This window comes from Scatophagus argus, chromosome 24 (genome assembly GCF_020382885.2).
Source record: "Scatophagus argus isolate fScaArg1 chromosome 24, fScaArg1.pri, whole genome shotgun sequence".
Classification (NCBI taxonomy): domain Eukaryota; kingdom Metazoa; phylum Chordata; class Actinopteri; family Scatophagidae; genus Scatophagus; species Scatophagus argus.
The window spans coordinates 12,072,732-12,086,623 of NC_058516.1; the positions used below are offsets into that span (position 1 = coordinate 12,072,732).

A 13,892-nucleotide genomic window follows, 5' to 3' on the forward strand; every position below is an offset into this window, starting at 1 on the left:
AAGCAGATGAGAGGAAAATGCAGAGGATCCATGGGAAATAAATGCTGACTCAAGTGGTAGCCGAGGAAATGCTGCACTCCGGGGATGCAGCTGTGAAAACGACAGAGTAGGGTTAATAATAACTGTCACTGGTTTATTATTTGGATTATTATATGACAGACTATCAAACATTCTGAAGGAGTTTCATTACAACCTTTTGGGTTGGAAACATATAGAGTATGCTTTGTTGTAGTACTTCATCTTGGAGAATGTGTGGCTAAACCCACACACAGATATAATTGTTCTTGTGTTTTAGAATCAGCTGTGGATTTGAGGTGTGTGTGTGTGTGTGTGTGTGTGTGTGTACATTTTGTTTCAGACAGACTTTAAGACCTACCTTGTACAAAAGCTGCCACAGCATCAGGCTTTTAATTGGGCTCCTGTGTTTCTGTGTGGTTGTCAGGTCACTTTAGCTTGTGTACTGAACAAGTTGTAATGTATTTCCAAGAGGTCACAACAATTAAACCTTATGGGTCTGAATCTGTTAGAGGATACAGAAGTTATATGTCAGCATCCCTCCAGTGTGACTGAAAGAGTCAATAAAATATTTTTGATCAAGTGCCTATACGACCTGACAATTATCTCGGTAAATAAATTTAAGACTTTAAAAAAAAAATTCTTTTCTGGATTCAGAAGCTGGCCTGTCACAAAATCAACAGCATTAGGATATTCTAATTCTTCACATGTTAATTATATGTAAACATAACATATAATATAAAAACTGGGGGGGTACAATGTTTGATATTAAATTGGATTTTTTTGGGGGGGGGGGTATTTGTTATACCCAAATGACTTTCACAAATTATTCACAAAATATATTATACTTTCTAGCATGGCAAACATATGCAGTGTTATTGGTCATGGGTCATCATGTAGTTGTGCAGTATTAGGGGTGTCAGCATTTTTGAAATATAGTTTTATTACAATAATGGCTAGCTGTACCGTTAGACCCCTCAAACCTGGAACCCGCCCCCCTCCCGTTAGACCCCTCAAACTTGGAACCCCCCCGCCCCACATTAACTTGTTGAGTAATAATAAACGTTAATAAACTTGTGACAGAAGACAGAAGCTAGTCAATACAAATTCTGCAGTTCAAAATAGAAAAAAAGATAAGTGAATTAAGACGGATTTTGCTACGCACAATGGCTGAGTTATTCTTTATGATGTGGATGTGGCTTTATTTTGGAAATCTGAAGCGGAAACAGTACATTTTACTGTCGCCGTTTCACTCCATTGCTCAGTGTGTGGTGATGCAATGATAGCCAGGAGCGTGGACTCGTGAACTGAGGGTCCATATTTACTTTTTATCGGCGACTTGTTTTAAGTTATCTCTGTAATAAAACCGTTCAAAATGAGCTGACGCTAACGGTGGTTCTTCAGGCTGAGACTGTAAACGGTATTTACTCTTCCCCTCCGGTTGCCTAAAGGTTATCCGTAACGTTCGCTACATTTCGACGTCGACGAAAAGACTCCATTCAGAATAGTTCGAAAGAAGAAGAAACCATATTGAAGTCGTTATCAGCACTGCGTGTAGGCTTTTTGATTACCCAAAGTAACCGGAACTGATTTCAGTACTTGCAGACTGTGTACTTTATGTAAATATACTTCCAAGTGGACATGCTCAGACTTACCTCATACAGAAACACATCGCGGTATAGTCGGAGGTATGCTGAATTTCAATGCTACGTTTTACTCTACGTTGCCTAAGCTTTTTGTTTAAAAGGCTTTGTAGGCTGCCTAATAGATATGTACAAAAATAATATTATTAATAATAATGCAAGGCCTTAAAGTTCGCCATTCAATCGCAGGGCTGACAGAAAACCTACGCAAGCACAGGGAGAACATGCAAACTCCACACAGAAAGGCGCTCAGACCGGGATTCGAACCTAGAACCCTCTTGCTGTGACAGCGCTGCACAAAGATCAAAAATAAAAAGCAGTGTATTTGACTAATGATCTGTGTCATGTCTGTGCAGGTGTCGAGGATGAAAATCCTGAATTTGTCCTTTGCTGCATCTGGTTTCTTGGGGATCTACCACCTGGGTGTTGTGGAGGCTTTTTTGCGCCATGGGGATAAGCTTCTGGGCTCCCTCAGGGCCTGTGCTGGGGCCTCAGCTGGGGCCCTGGTGGCTGCTGTAATGATAACTGCACCTGACAAGTTAGAGGTAGATTGTTCACTTCCTCATTCAGTCACAGAGATCCTTGAACAAAGTAAGATGAGCAAGCCCTGGGCAACAGTGGCGAGAAAAAAAAATCGCCTTTTAGAAGGCAGGTACCTTCTTTGTATTAATAAATTTAAATGTCAAGATTCCTATCTTCTGTTCTGTAGTGCTGACAGTTTTACAAATTATAAGTGTGGAATTTAAGCTTGTTGAAATGGTGTTCTTAAATATTCAGCATGTAAGATTAAACACCCCAGCAGGAGGACTGTCTAACAGTATAAAGACTGTTTGAACGCATAAAGTAACGTCCAAAAAAATCCTAATGTTTGTGGAATAAAACATAATTTGGTTTTTAAATAAAGAAGGAAATTCATAATGGAAAGTTCATGAATTGTTTCTGTTTCATGAATTGCTTCTTAAATATAAATTAATTAATATAATAGAAACAGAATCAGAATAAGCTTTATTGTCCTTATACTATGCAATTAATATATTATATATATTATATATATAATATAATTCTGTGCAATTAATAATTAACAACAATTTAGTGGAGTGATGTGGACATGACATTCTAAGAAATAAAGATGTTAAATGCTCCATTGTGGAATTTTAGTTTGTGGACAGGAAACTATTTTAGTTATTGTTTATTCAGAAGTCAACTTTTACATCTGTAAATCTACTTTTTATTTCCATATCTTGATAGACACATTTATGCAGCTCATTCAAAGCTACAGTTCTGTCCCTCCTTTCGTTCGTTTAGAGAGCTGGTGATAGTAGGAACAGACAGAAATACCAACCAGTTTGGTTTTATATTGTTTCTGTTGAGTTAAAATGAGGTGTATTTTATGATGAGTCAAACTCATGAAAAAGAGAAACTCGAATTCAGAAGGTGCATGGTTGTATTTGTATTTGTATTTATTCTATATGTATTCATATGTATACCTCTTTCTTCACCAGCTGCTATTTGTAGAAGAGCTTAAGTTGGGGCAACTGGACTTCAGTTTAAAAGCAAAGACATTTCACCTCTCATACAAAAGGTTTCTTCAATTCTGATCAACTGGTCGGGAGTCCCATGTATTAAACCTAGATGGAAAATCCGCCCAATCAACATGGGGGTTGAATGGGTCATAGATGCACACAGCCATCATGTGACTTGTAAGGGTCACATTGGTTCCTGGGGGGAATGAGGTAATGTGGTGTTAGTCTCCTGGGGAGGAATCTCAAGGCTTCACACCGCCTCTGTTGAGGGAAGGTTGTTCCAGATAGACATAGATGCCTTCCTTCACCCCTTTCTCAAACCATCTGATGTGACCATCTGACTAAGATGTGAACATTTATTTTTCCTTCTCCTAAAGATATAGATCAGTCATATTTTACCTTTAGCCACAATTTATGTTGTTTCCAAAAAGGGGTAACTGCCAAATCTGGCAATGCGGCAGGCTTATTGTTTACAACAGCGGATCACTTGACTGCTGGGCGTGCTTGCAGGTTACGATAGCAACGCTAGCCATTAGCCGTTAAAAGTTGATTGTTTTTAAGAGAAGTGGGCTGAAGAATTGTTATTTGTTCTTCGTATCATAAATCGCTGATGTAGATGGACTGCAGAATCCTGGCCAGTGGGGTTGGCCCTGTCTTGGATGAGAGGTGAAACGTCTTTGCTTTTAAACTGAAGTCCAGGTGCCCCAACTTAAGCTCTTCCACACAAGATGACCTGAATGACTGAGAATCTACACGGACACACTAATTGCTATGTACATGTTAGTTGTATGTTTATTTTGTATGTTGATTGTTCTTGGAATTGTGTGTAAGTACATTAAAAGCAAGTTAGTACACTTACAAGGACGATAGAGCTAATTCTGCATCTTATTTTGAATACTGAACGGATTACCAGTCATCAGCAAAAAGCCGTTTCATTTGCATGTGAGATGTGAATGTGGCTTCAGTGGATGAAAAAGCCTTCATAAACCAACAAAGGTAACTGAATGCGGTGTGATGTCATGGCGGGGTCTCTGTCCTTCTTTTGCAGCACTGTAAACAGTTCACGTACGGGTTTGCCGACAGTGTGAGACAACAACAGTTTGGTGCAGTCACGCCAGGATACAACTTCATGCTAACGTTACGGTAATTACACTGGTACAGATAAAACGCTGATGTGGAATTGAGCAGTCATCACTGCAACAAAATATCAGATTATATTGGAGTATCGTGAAAAAACATGGCACAATGGTGTATGATGCGAAAACTCAATGGTACACATGGCTAACAAACTAAATATCAGTTGCTGAGCAGTGGATAGGGAGAGCACATTCATGGATTCATCCAATCTATGAATCGACTTGACTTTCTATTTTAAGGTCACGGATAAATCCAGTTTGTGATTTAAACTTTTATTTTTGTTTTCAGCTCTGATGGCTAAACCATTGTTAGATTATCAAGCTTTGATTGAATAGATCATTTGTTTTACATGGTGTCAACTGTCATTTGCATTTTCTTCTACAAATTCTTCTTTAGATTGTTCTTTCAGAGTCATATTTGACAGATAATGAAAACAGAAAGGAAGCTGCTCCCTCAAATCATACAAAACAAGAAAGCAAATATCATTTATTAATGATGGCACCAAAAACTTGCTCTGCCAAGGCAAATAGGCCATAACTCAATTCAGTTTTCATTAGGTGTATTACAAAAAGCATGCAAACAATATTATTATTATTATTATTATTAATGTAAGTCTTTGCACCACACAGTCAGACTTCAATCCACATGGTAAAGAGTCTGTTCTGTATTCTCCACAACTCCAAAACAGTTTAGTCTAATCCAGTTCATAGCCACCATAAGAAAAACAACTCTGCTCTGGGTTTTACTGCAGATACCTACAAAACAAAATGAAATCAGGAAATAAAGATGGAAATTTCCCCAAGAGATCAATAAAGTATTCTGATTGTAATTCTGTGAGTCTGAAATAGCAGCGTCTATCCACAGTCCAGTAACAGGGATAACTGACAATTTATAGTATACACCGTCAGTCAGTAGTCAGTCAGGTTTGCAGTGTTTTCATTTGAAACCCAAAATTAAAAAAAACAGAATAACCATGTTTTTTTTTTTTCATGTTAAGCCAAAATAGACAAAAAAAGAGGGAATTTGTCTTTTCTATTTTTCAATAGAAAAGGCGTAAAACAAATTCAGTTATGTTCTTTTGCAATTGTCCTTTTTGTATTTGATGAATGAAGATAGGTAGGCAAATGGAAGTAAAAGTAAACATATAAAAATAAAAAGCAATTAAAACAGAAAGCCATTCAATGAGTGTAGTGTAACATTATGCAAGCACAGAATCTTTATCAAACTAATGTTAGAACATATATGATCAATAGCACATTGGTTGCAAGTAAATCAGCTTTTGATACACCCTGAGCTCCCTCTGTATAAAAATAATATTTTTTGCAGTTAAGTTCTCTCAAGCTTAAAGTTTATTTCCATTTCTTTTGCGGAGCTTCCTCTGTCCTGTCCTGTTTATAACTGCAATTTTCAATGTTGCCACCCCACAGTATTGACTATAGTGACATTACTGTGGCACGCATAGAAGTGATTAAAATTACTGAAAGGTATAAATCAGAATTCCTTTATTTATCCCAGAAGGGAAATTCTTTAAAGAAAAGAAGGCTATAAAGAAAATATCTCGTCAATACACACACTAAGGTTGTCACCATAAGACTTTATTTAAAAAAAAACAAAAAAACAATACCTCTTCCACTGCCAGAGCAAAAAGAAAAAAGTCCTAGGTGTGTACAAAGACATTTTGGACAATGAAGGTTCTTTTCTATTCCAGCATGACTGTGCCCCAGTGCACAAAGCAAGATCCATAAAGACATGGTTGAATGAGTTTGGTGTGGAAGAACTTGACTGATCCACACATAGCCCTGACATCAACCCCACTGAACTCCTTTGGGATGGATGGGAACAGAGGTTGCAAGCCAGCCCTTTTCTTCCAACATCAGTGCCTGACCTCACTATTGCTTCACTGCATGAATGGGCAAAAAAATTCCAAAATCTTGTGAAAGCCCTTCCCATAAGAGTGGAAGCTGTTATAGCTGCAAAGCGGTCTTTGTATTTCGAATGCAATGTCATTGAAGGCACTGTTGGTGTAATGGTAAGCTCTCCCAATACATTTATCTATATAATGTATAGTATTGTTCTGAACATGTGGTACTGAAAAAGTATTAATACTTCAATACTTTTACCAACCCTACAACACACACTAATTTAATTAGTACATATTGCTGGTTTTGTATCTGTGCAACAGATTGATTTATAATTACATGTTCCTGTAAAAAACATTATGTTTATGATGCCCTTTGGGGATATTATTACTAAAAACCTGACAATTGAGCATCTGTGTGCGGATATTCTCCAGGGAAGGGATAGAAGAGATTCTCCCCAACGAGGCTCACAGTCTGGCCAATGACCGCCTGCACATCTCAATGACACACTTCAAAAGTGGCAAGAACTACATTGTATCTAGGTTCACCACCAGGGAGGAGCTCGTAAAGGTACACAACCCCATTCTTTTCACTTTAAAACAGTCATAAATGTTTATGATTATTTTACATCCTTGTTTTCCTTCATTTGACAGTTTTGTTTTTTCTTTTTATTGCTATGACCAGAAATTACACTAAAAGTCACACAAAAGTCAGTACTTGTGAAATGAATGTCGACGTACCGTATATCAAAAATGGCACAATAGACTTGGAGGTCCAAACCACAGAAACTATTGCTTCTGTTAGGTGTTAAATGTTCAACAAACTCCTGCCGAAGAGTGTCTGATTAGTTATCTCCCACATGTTACTTTCCCAGGCTCTACTAGCCAGCAGCTATGTACCCATCTATGCTGGACTGAAACCAGTGGAATTCAGAGGACAGGTAAAGTGCATAAAATGGAATTATTCATGACCTCAACATGGATCAATATTGTGGTATTCGAACCTAAATATTTATACCAACACAGTCGGTGGTTATTAGTAATGCTTGTCGTTTTTCAACATTCACAGATCCAAATGTCTGTTGTGAGAAACAAAAAGGTCCAAATTGTCTGTTTTGTCATTTGGAAATTCTGTGAAAGAAAACAAAGATGCTGAGTTCATATCCTCACCTATTGACTTTAACATGTTTAATGACAAACACACTTTTCCCAAATGCAAACAGTAAAACTAGACTTGGAAGTCTAAAACATTGCCTTTGTCCTGTCGTCCAGATATTCTATGACTTTCATTGACTGGTTTTGTTTTATTAGAAATGGATTGATGGAGGGTTTACTGACAGCCTGCCAATTCTGCCTGTGGGACGAACCATCACTGTATCTCCCTTTGCTGGAGTGCAAGATGTATGTCCTGTCCACAGGGGGAACTTCAAAACTCAACTCAGACTGGCCAACATGAACGTAATGGTGAGTACTCGATCATTTATTCAAACTGGTCTGAAAGAGGAAAGTTTATGTGAAGAAGTAGCGCCATTCGAAAAAGCCAAGTTCAAGCTTTATCAATCACAGAGGGTGTCTGCCTCCTGGACCAAAACCAGAAGATGATTCCATAGGAAGGGAGCTTGATAACTAAAGGCTTTGGTCCCCAGTTCTACTTTTGGTGATGCTAGGAACCACAAGTAACCAGTGGTGCGGTGGTTAGCACTGTCGCCTCATAGCAAGAGGGATCCAGGTTCGAATCCCGGTCTGGGCCCTTCTATGTGGAGTTTGCATGTTCTCCCTGTGCCTGCGTGGGTTTTCTCTGGGTACTCCGGCTTCCTCCCACAATACCAAAAACAGGACCCCTCCCATGACCTGTTCCCTGCACTTGCTGGATCCAGAATCTCCTACACCGCCCTCCCGAGGCCTGGTACCGCTGCTGGATCCTGAGCCCTCTATGGCCCTGCCTATTGCACTGATAGTGCTGCTGGATCCAGAACCCTCTCCATGGCCCTGCCCAGATCCTGCTGCTCCTGCTCTGCACTGTCCTCTCTATCCTCCCTGTCTCTCCTCTCTCCCTCTCCTTTTTCTCTCTATCTCCCCCTCTCCTTTCTCTCTCCCTGTCTCTCCTCTCCCCCCTCTCCCTCCCAGGCGGTCACAGCAGAAGGCCGTCTACACTGAGTCTGGTTCTGCTCGAGGTTTCTGCCTGTTAAAAGGAAGTTTTTCCTCATCACTGTCACCAAATGCTCACTCAGTGTGGAGTTTTGCCTTGGGACCTGTTTCTCTCTGATTCTCTTCTTTTTTTGAAAGTGTTGTTTACACACCTGTAAAGTGTCTTGAGATAACTCTGTTATGAATTGGCACTTTAAATAAATTTGAATTGGATTTAAGTGGCTCCCCTCTTCCACCCTCAACCCCAAACTCTCAAATAGACTCTCACACATGAAGCTTCTCTGTGATAAACACACAGAGATCTGGACTCTGCCTTCACAAATTCTAATGATGCTGCTACAAACCACTGTTTTTCACTATTTACACTGTTTACTGTATTATTTATATTATTACTTATTTTATTACATATATTACTTATATTTTTCCTGGCTTTGTTTTAATAATGCCTTGTTGCACAGCGGTTTCTTTATTAATGTACCTACTCTGTGTGCCTTTAAATTGCCCCCAGGGACAAATAAAGTGTTTTTGAATTGAATTGAATTTGAATTACCCCACTGCTAAGTAGACGGTGTCACACCTAGCCTCCTGAAGGCTGAATCCCTCCCCCACTTCCTTTACCTTCACCTCTTGTCTGGTCACTTTCTGTGATGCCCTCACCCATGATCACAGCTCTATTGACATATGGTTTGTCACTGCCTCCCTCCAGCCTTCGGCTTCCTGCCGGTATCCCTTTGATCAATACCATACCTCACCTTCCTTTCCCCTTTGTCAATTCCCCTGCTGACTGTATAAAATGTACTTCTCTTCCACTGCTCTCGGTCAGCACGAGGACCATCTCTTTGCCAGTCAGTTCACCAGTATACCAGTTTGCTCAGAAAACTCACATCACCTCTGAATTGGACTTCAGTGAATTTCTTTAACAATCTTCATCTAAAATGTATTAAAAAGACATAAACAATGGGCCAGACTGTTTACAAAACACACACAGTAGTTTATTTAGCACAAACAAGCCAGCTGCAGCAAATACTGTCAATTCAATAGACACTGATAATAAGTAGTTCCAACAAAAACTGTTGACAGTGTGTTCTGTGGATTGCCCATATTAATGGGGAAACTGTCTCTGGAAAAACAAGTTGCTGTTGAAAAGCATCATCTTTCAGAAACGAAGTGTGTTCATTTCTTTAAGCATATATATTGTATTTTACTTTGAAGTTAAACTAACATGCTTTTACAGTTTACAGTTTTTCATTTTCTTTGAAGATGTGACATAAATGTCAGATTTTCTTTTGATTCCTCAGCTGTCAATGGAGAACATCAAACGTCTGAACCAGTCTCTGTTCCCTCCCTCCACCAGCAACATGCAGTCTTTATGTGAAGAAGGTTTCAGTGATACTGTGAGGTTCCTAAAGAGAGAGGCCTGGATGAGCTTGACAGTCAGCTAACCTCATGGAAAGAACCTGAACATGCACTGAAGTACCATTTACATGAATGTGAAAAGGAATTTTATGGATTATACTGTGTATAATTTTGGTTTGATTTTAGTTTTTTAAAATTTCAAGACCGGATCAGTGAACACTTTCTGTGTGCACATATGCTCTGCTTATATTTATCGCATGTTCTCTGGAGACATACATCTTGTTGCTTCACATTGTTGTTCATTTTTTGGTGTAAAATGAGTGATAAAATTACGAATACAAATATGAAAATAAACTAACAAATTAGTAATATTCACATCTTCTGGCTGAAATGACTTTTTTCTGTTGGAACGTATTCTGGTTCCATATCATTTCTTCTTAATTGTGTTGTGTACAACATTTTTTTCTGAAGGGAGAAAAACAGGCCAGTAAGTACAATATTTTTGCTGTTGTGGCTGCATAAATACAGGTAGTCCATAAGTGCTTAAGTTATTTTAAATAAAATAGAGCTGTCAGTGCGCCCTGTCATGTAACACAATAGCATCCAAACTTGGCATTGGCCTCCTTGAGTCTCTTGAAGTTTTGGAAATTATTAAAAATAAATGCTATAACCAATGGGATTGCCTGTTAGGAAAACATCTCCGCATATTCTTCATTTGTGAAGGATAGTATGATGTCATGTTTACATCAAACTGCATTATAGTCTTATGTTATGCTATGACAGGAACCAATTTCAGCTAACTAGTTAGCTTGCTAAAATAGGCAGCAGGGTTAGGGTTAATTTATTATTATCCAAGTGTTAAAAACAATCCTCACTCCAAAGAGTCTGCCTCGAGCAGCAGGGAAATCAGTCACATTTGACCTTGCTCTGCTGGCTTCTACCTTGCAACATTTTGTGTGTATTTTTTTAAAAAATATAACATTGCATGGAGACAAATGTGAAGGTCTTTAAAAGTTTCTTTATCATCTCAATCACCACGGACAGCCAGTGTAATGAAGAAATGAAGATTTTAACCACATTCCAGTACTGTACATGTAATATACAAGACTATATACATTAGACTATATACTCTAACCCACATATGTCAAACCGGTCCACAGGAGGGCCGGTGTGGCTGCAGGTTTTTGTGCCAACTAACCAAGAGCACACCGTTTGACCAATCAACTGTCTGAAGACGTTGATCAGTTGATTAAATGAGTCAAGTCTGGTGTGCTGCTACTTGGTTGGAAAGAAAACCTGCAGCCACACCGGCCCTCCTGTGGACCAGTTTGACATGCCTGCTCTAACCCATGTTAAACAGCAGGACTGGCAGGCTATATACAGACAGTTCCCTGCAGGCACACACACACACTGTGGAACCTCTGGGCCTCTGAACTGTAAGCTCAGCTACAACCCAGGTAGCACAGAAACTGACAGAGGGTCATGAATCTGCTTCTGACCGTCAGAGCTCCAGCAGATTCTGCATTTCCTGCATGGACACAGAGTCTGACAGCAGTTCCTGCTACAATGATATGAGGTCTATCACTCTCCTAAAACACACTATGTAACCACAGTGGTACACCACCTACAGTGATTCTCCTCTGCAGTCTTCTGTTCTTTTTTAAAAGGTCCACTGTAGAGTTTTGGACCTCTGGTAGTGCTAGAGAACTGTTTTTTTCCATTTGTGGGTTCACCATACATGTACATGAGGAGGCACGTGCACATAGGAAACACGGTCCTAACCCTGGTTTCACTATATTCCACTGATGGGAGTGACTGCCAAGATATACAGCAGTATACACGCAAAGGCAGAGAAGAAGACTGCTGACACGTAAACATGGTTGTAAATACTTTAACTGGCTTGGCAAATGTCTTGTGCAGAAAGTAAAGAGTTCACTATAACTGCTGGTTGACTAACAGCTAAAGTCTTACAGATTTAACTTTTGTTTGTGTTTAAGAAAACTCCACCTTCCCCCTTTAAGAAATTTTCGGGAAACCCAACACCCTCAGAAAACACTTTTTGGACCTAGGTCTGAATAACATATCAGTTAAACACACACACTTACACACCTTGTATGCCATAAAAATATTTTATAAATATGAATCAGATTTCTGAAATGATCTCTCAACTAACTTAACTGTACTGCTGACTGTAGCACAACTGCAAAGGCATCATAATTGAAATCATTTAAATGTATTTAATTTAAATTAATTTAATGATAATTAATTTCATATGTATTAAATAAATTAATTAAAGGTTAATAAAATATTGAGCAGTATGAACTGATTCATTCTTCTCTCTTTCTTCTGTCTCTCTCTCTCTTTTTTTGTTCTAGAGATAAGCCTTGCATGTCTCTGTAACAACTGAGCTCTGTCCAGTTTGGATTGTTTTTCATTTTTGATTTAGACAAAGTTCTTGTATAGTTGCCTGTTGTACTTTGTTGTCAGCAGTGGTATCAGAATATTTCAAATTATTCCAAGGCATTATTTATTCTGGTAATGAGCTTTAATAGAGGTACAGTTAGGTCCATATATATACCGTATTTTCCGGACTATAGCCGCTACTTTTTTCCCACGCCTTCAACTCTGTGGCCTAAACAATGATGCGGCTAATCTATAGATCTTTACGGGCTAACGGCCTGGTGATGCGAAGAGGAAGACGCTAGTTTTAATCTTAACTTTTAACAGTAATATTGTGCGTCATGCACATACCGTCATCTTGGACCCCAACATGAGGTCTAAAAAGGTGTCTATGCAAGTGAAAGAGGAGGTCACTGGCGTTTATTGATGACCATACTGCTAATAAAAGTAGCAGCATGAATTCTGAAGTGTACAGGGCTATACTCTCTGCTCCCATTCTGTCAAATGATGAAAACTAGGATGGGAGGCTGCTTCATATTGCAGATGGATAATAACCCAAACCATACAGCAAAGGCAACTTTCTCCAGGCAAAGAAGTGGGATATTCTTCACTGGCCTAGTCAGTCACCTGATCTCAACCCAATACAACATGCTTTTTACTTACTGAAGACAAAACTGAAGGCAGAAAGAATGACAAACAAGCAACACCTGAAGGCAGCTGCAGCAAAGACCCAGCAAAAGGTCTCAAAGGAGGAAACCTGGCAATTGGTCATGTCCATGGGTTCCAGTCGCTGGCTGCAAAGAACTTTCATCCAAAGGATAAAAACAATCCTTGTATTTGTAATTATATTAGTTTTGACTCATCATTTTAATTTAATTGTTTTTTTCGATGTCAGTCTATTTAAATTACCGTAATTTCCGGATTTTTGAGCGCATATGAATATAACTCACTAAATTTCAAAAGGAAAAAAAACTTTTATAAGCCTAAGCCGCAGGTGACCACGTTGTCAGTCTCTCTTTCCTTGTCGCTCTTAGTGTCACTTTTGTCTTGAGGCAACATCCATAAATTAGCCGCATCATTATTTAAGCTGCAGGGTTTAAAGCGTGTGGAAAGAAGTAGCCTCTTATAGTCCGGAAATTACGGTAGTTACTTTCCATGAATTACGGTAAGTCTTCAGAATAGAGGTGCCGATTTCAAATCACTTAGCTGTTTTGTATCACATTGTTTATTTCAAGGATTCAAGGATTCAAGGAGCTTTATTGTCATTTCACACACGTAGAACATGAGTGGAACGAAATTAGTTTCCCCGGTCCCAGTATAAGCCCAATTGCCTAACAAAAAATAAATATAATATACACAACGCTATATAATATAAGAGCAGTGGAATATAAAGAGAAAACAGTAGATGATATAAACACCAGTGTAAACAGTATAGACAGTAGTGCAAATGGCGGACAGGGTAGTGCAAATGACAAAGTTCTGTGCAAATGCTGCATTGTGCAAAATGTTCCATGTGTGGTTGTTTGTGTGTTTGTTGGTATGTGAAGTGTGAGTTTGGCAGCAGGGGCTACAGAGGACCTCCAGAGTTCAACAGTCTCACAGCTTCTGGGAAGAAGCTGTTCCTCAGTCTGGTGGTCCTGCTCTTGATGCTCCGCAGCCTCCTGCCTGAGGGGAGAGGGGCAAACAGTTTGTGTGAGGGGTGGGTGGAGTCCTTCATGATGCAGGAGGCCCTTTTCCTGCACCTGGAGGTGTAAATGTCTGTGGTGGTGGACAGGCTGTGTCCCACAGTCTTCTGTGCAGCTTTCACCACCC

General features: G+C 39.2%; 1 protein-coding gene across 4 annotated transcripts; it reads left to right on the forward strand.

Annotated features, from left to right (window-relative positions):
- The first annotated feature begins 1,244 nt into the window (after nucleotides 1-1,244).
- Nucleotides 1,245-10,055, forward strand: pnpla4 (patatin-like phospholipase domain containing 4). 4 transcript variants are annotated; one of them, XM_046382707.1, is made up of 7 exons: nucleotides 1,245-1,703; nucleotides 2,015-2,203; nucleotides 4,230-4,324; nucleotides 6,612-6,747; nucleotides 7,052-7,117; nucleotides 7,488-7,640; nucleotides 9,623-10,055. In XM_046382707.1, the coding sequence occupies exons 2-7, from the start codon at nucleotides 2,024-2,026 to the stop codon at nucleotides 9,764-9,766; spliced, it is 774 nt and encodes a 257-aa protein (XP_046238663.1). In that variant the 5' UTR covers nucleotides 1,245-1,703; nucleotides 2,015-2,023; the 3' UTR covers nucleotides 9,767-10,055. The 4 variants fall into 4 exon arrangements, with proteins under 4 accessions (XP_046238663.1, XP_046238661.1, XP_046238662.1 ...); XM_046382705.1 differs by having other exon boundaries at nucleotides 1,246-1,695; nucleotides 2,013-2,203; XM_046382706.1 differs by having other exon boundaries at nucleotides 1,246-1,435.
- Nucleotides 10,056-13,892: the final 3,837 nt, after the last annotated feature.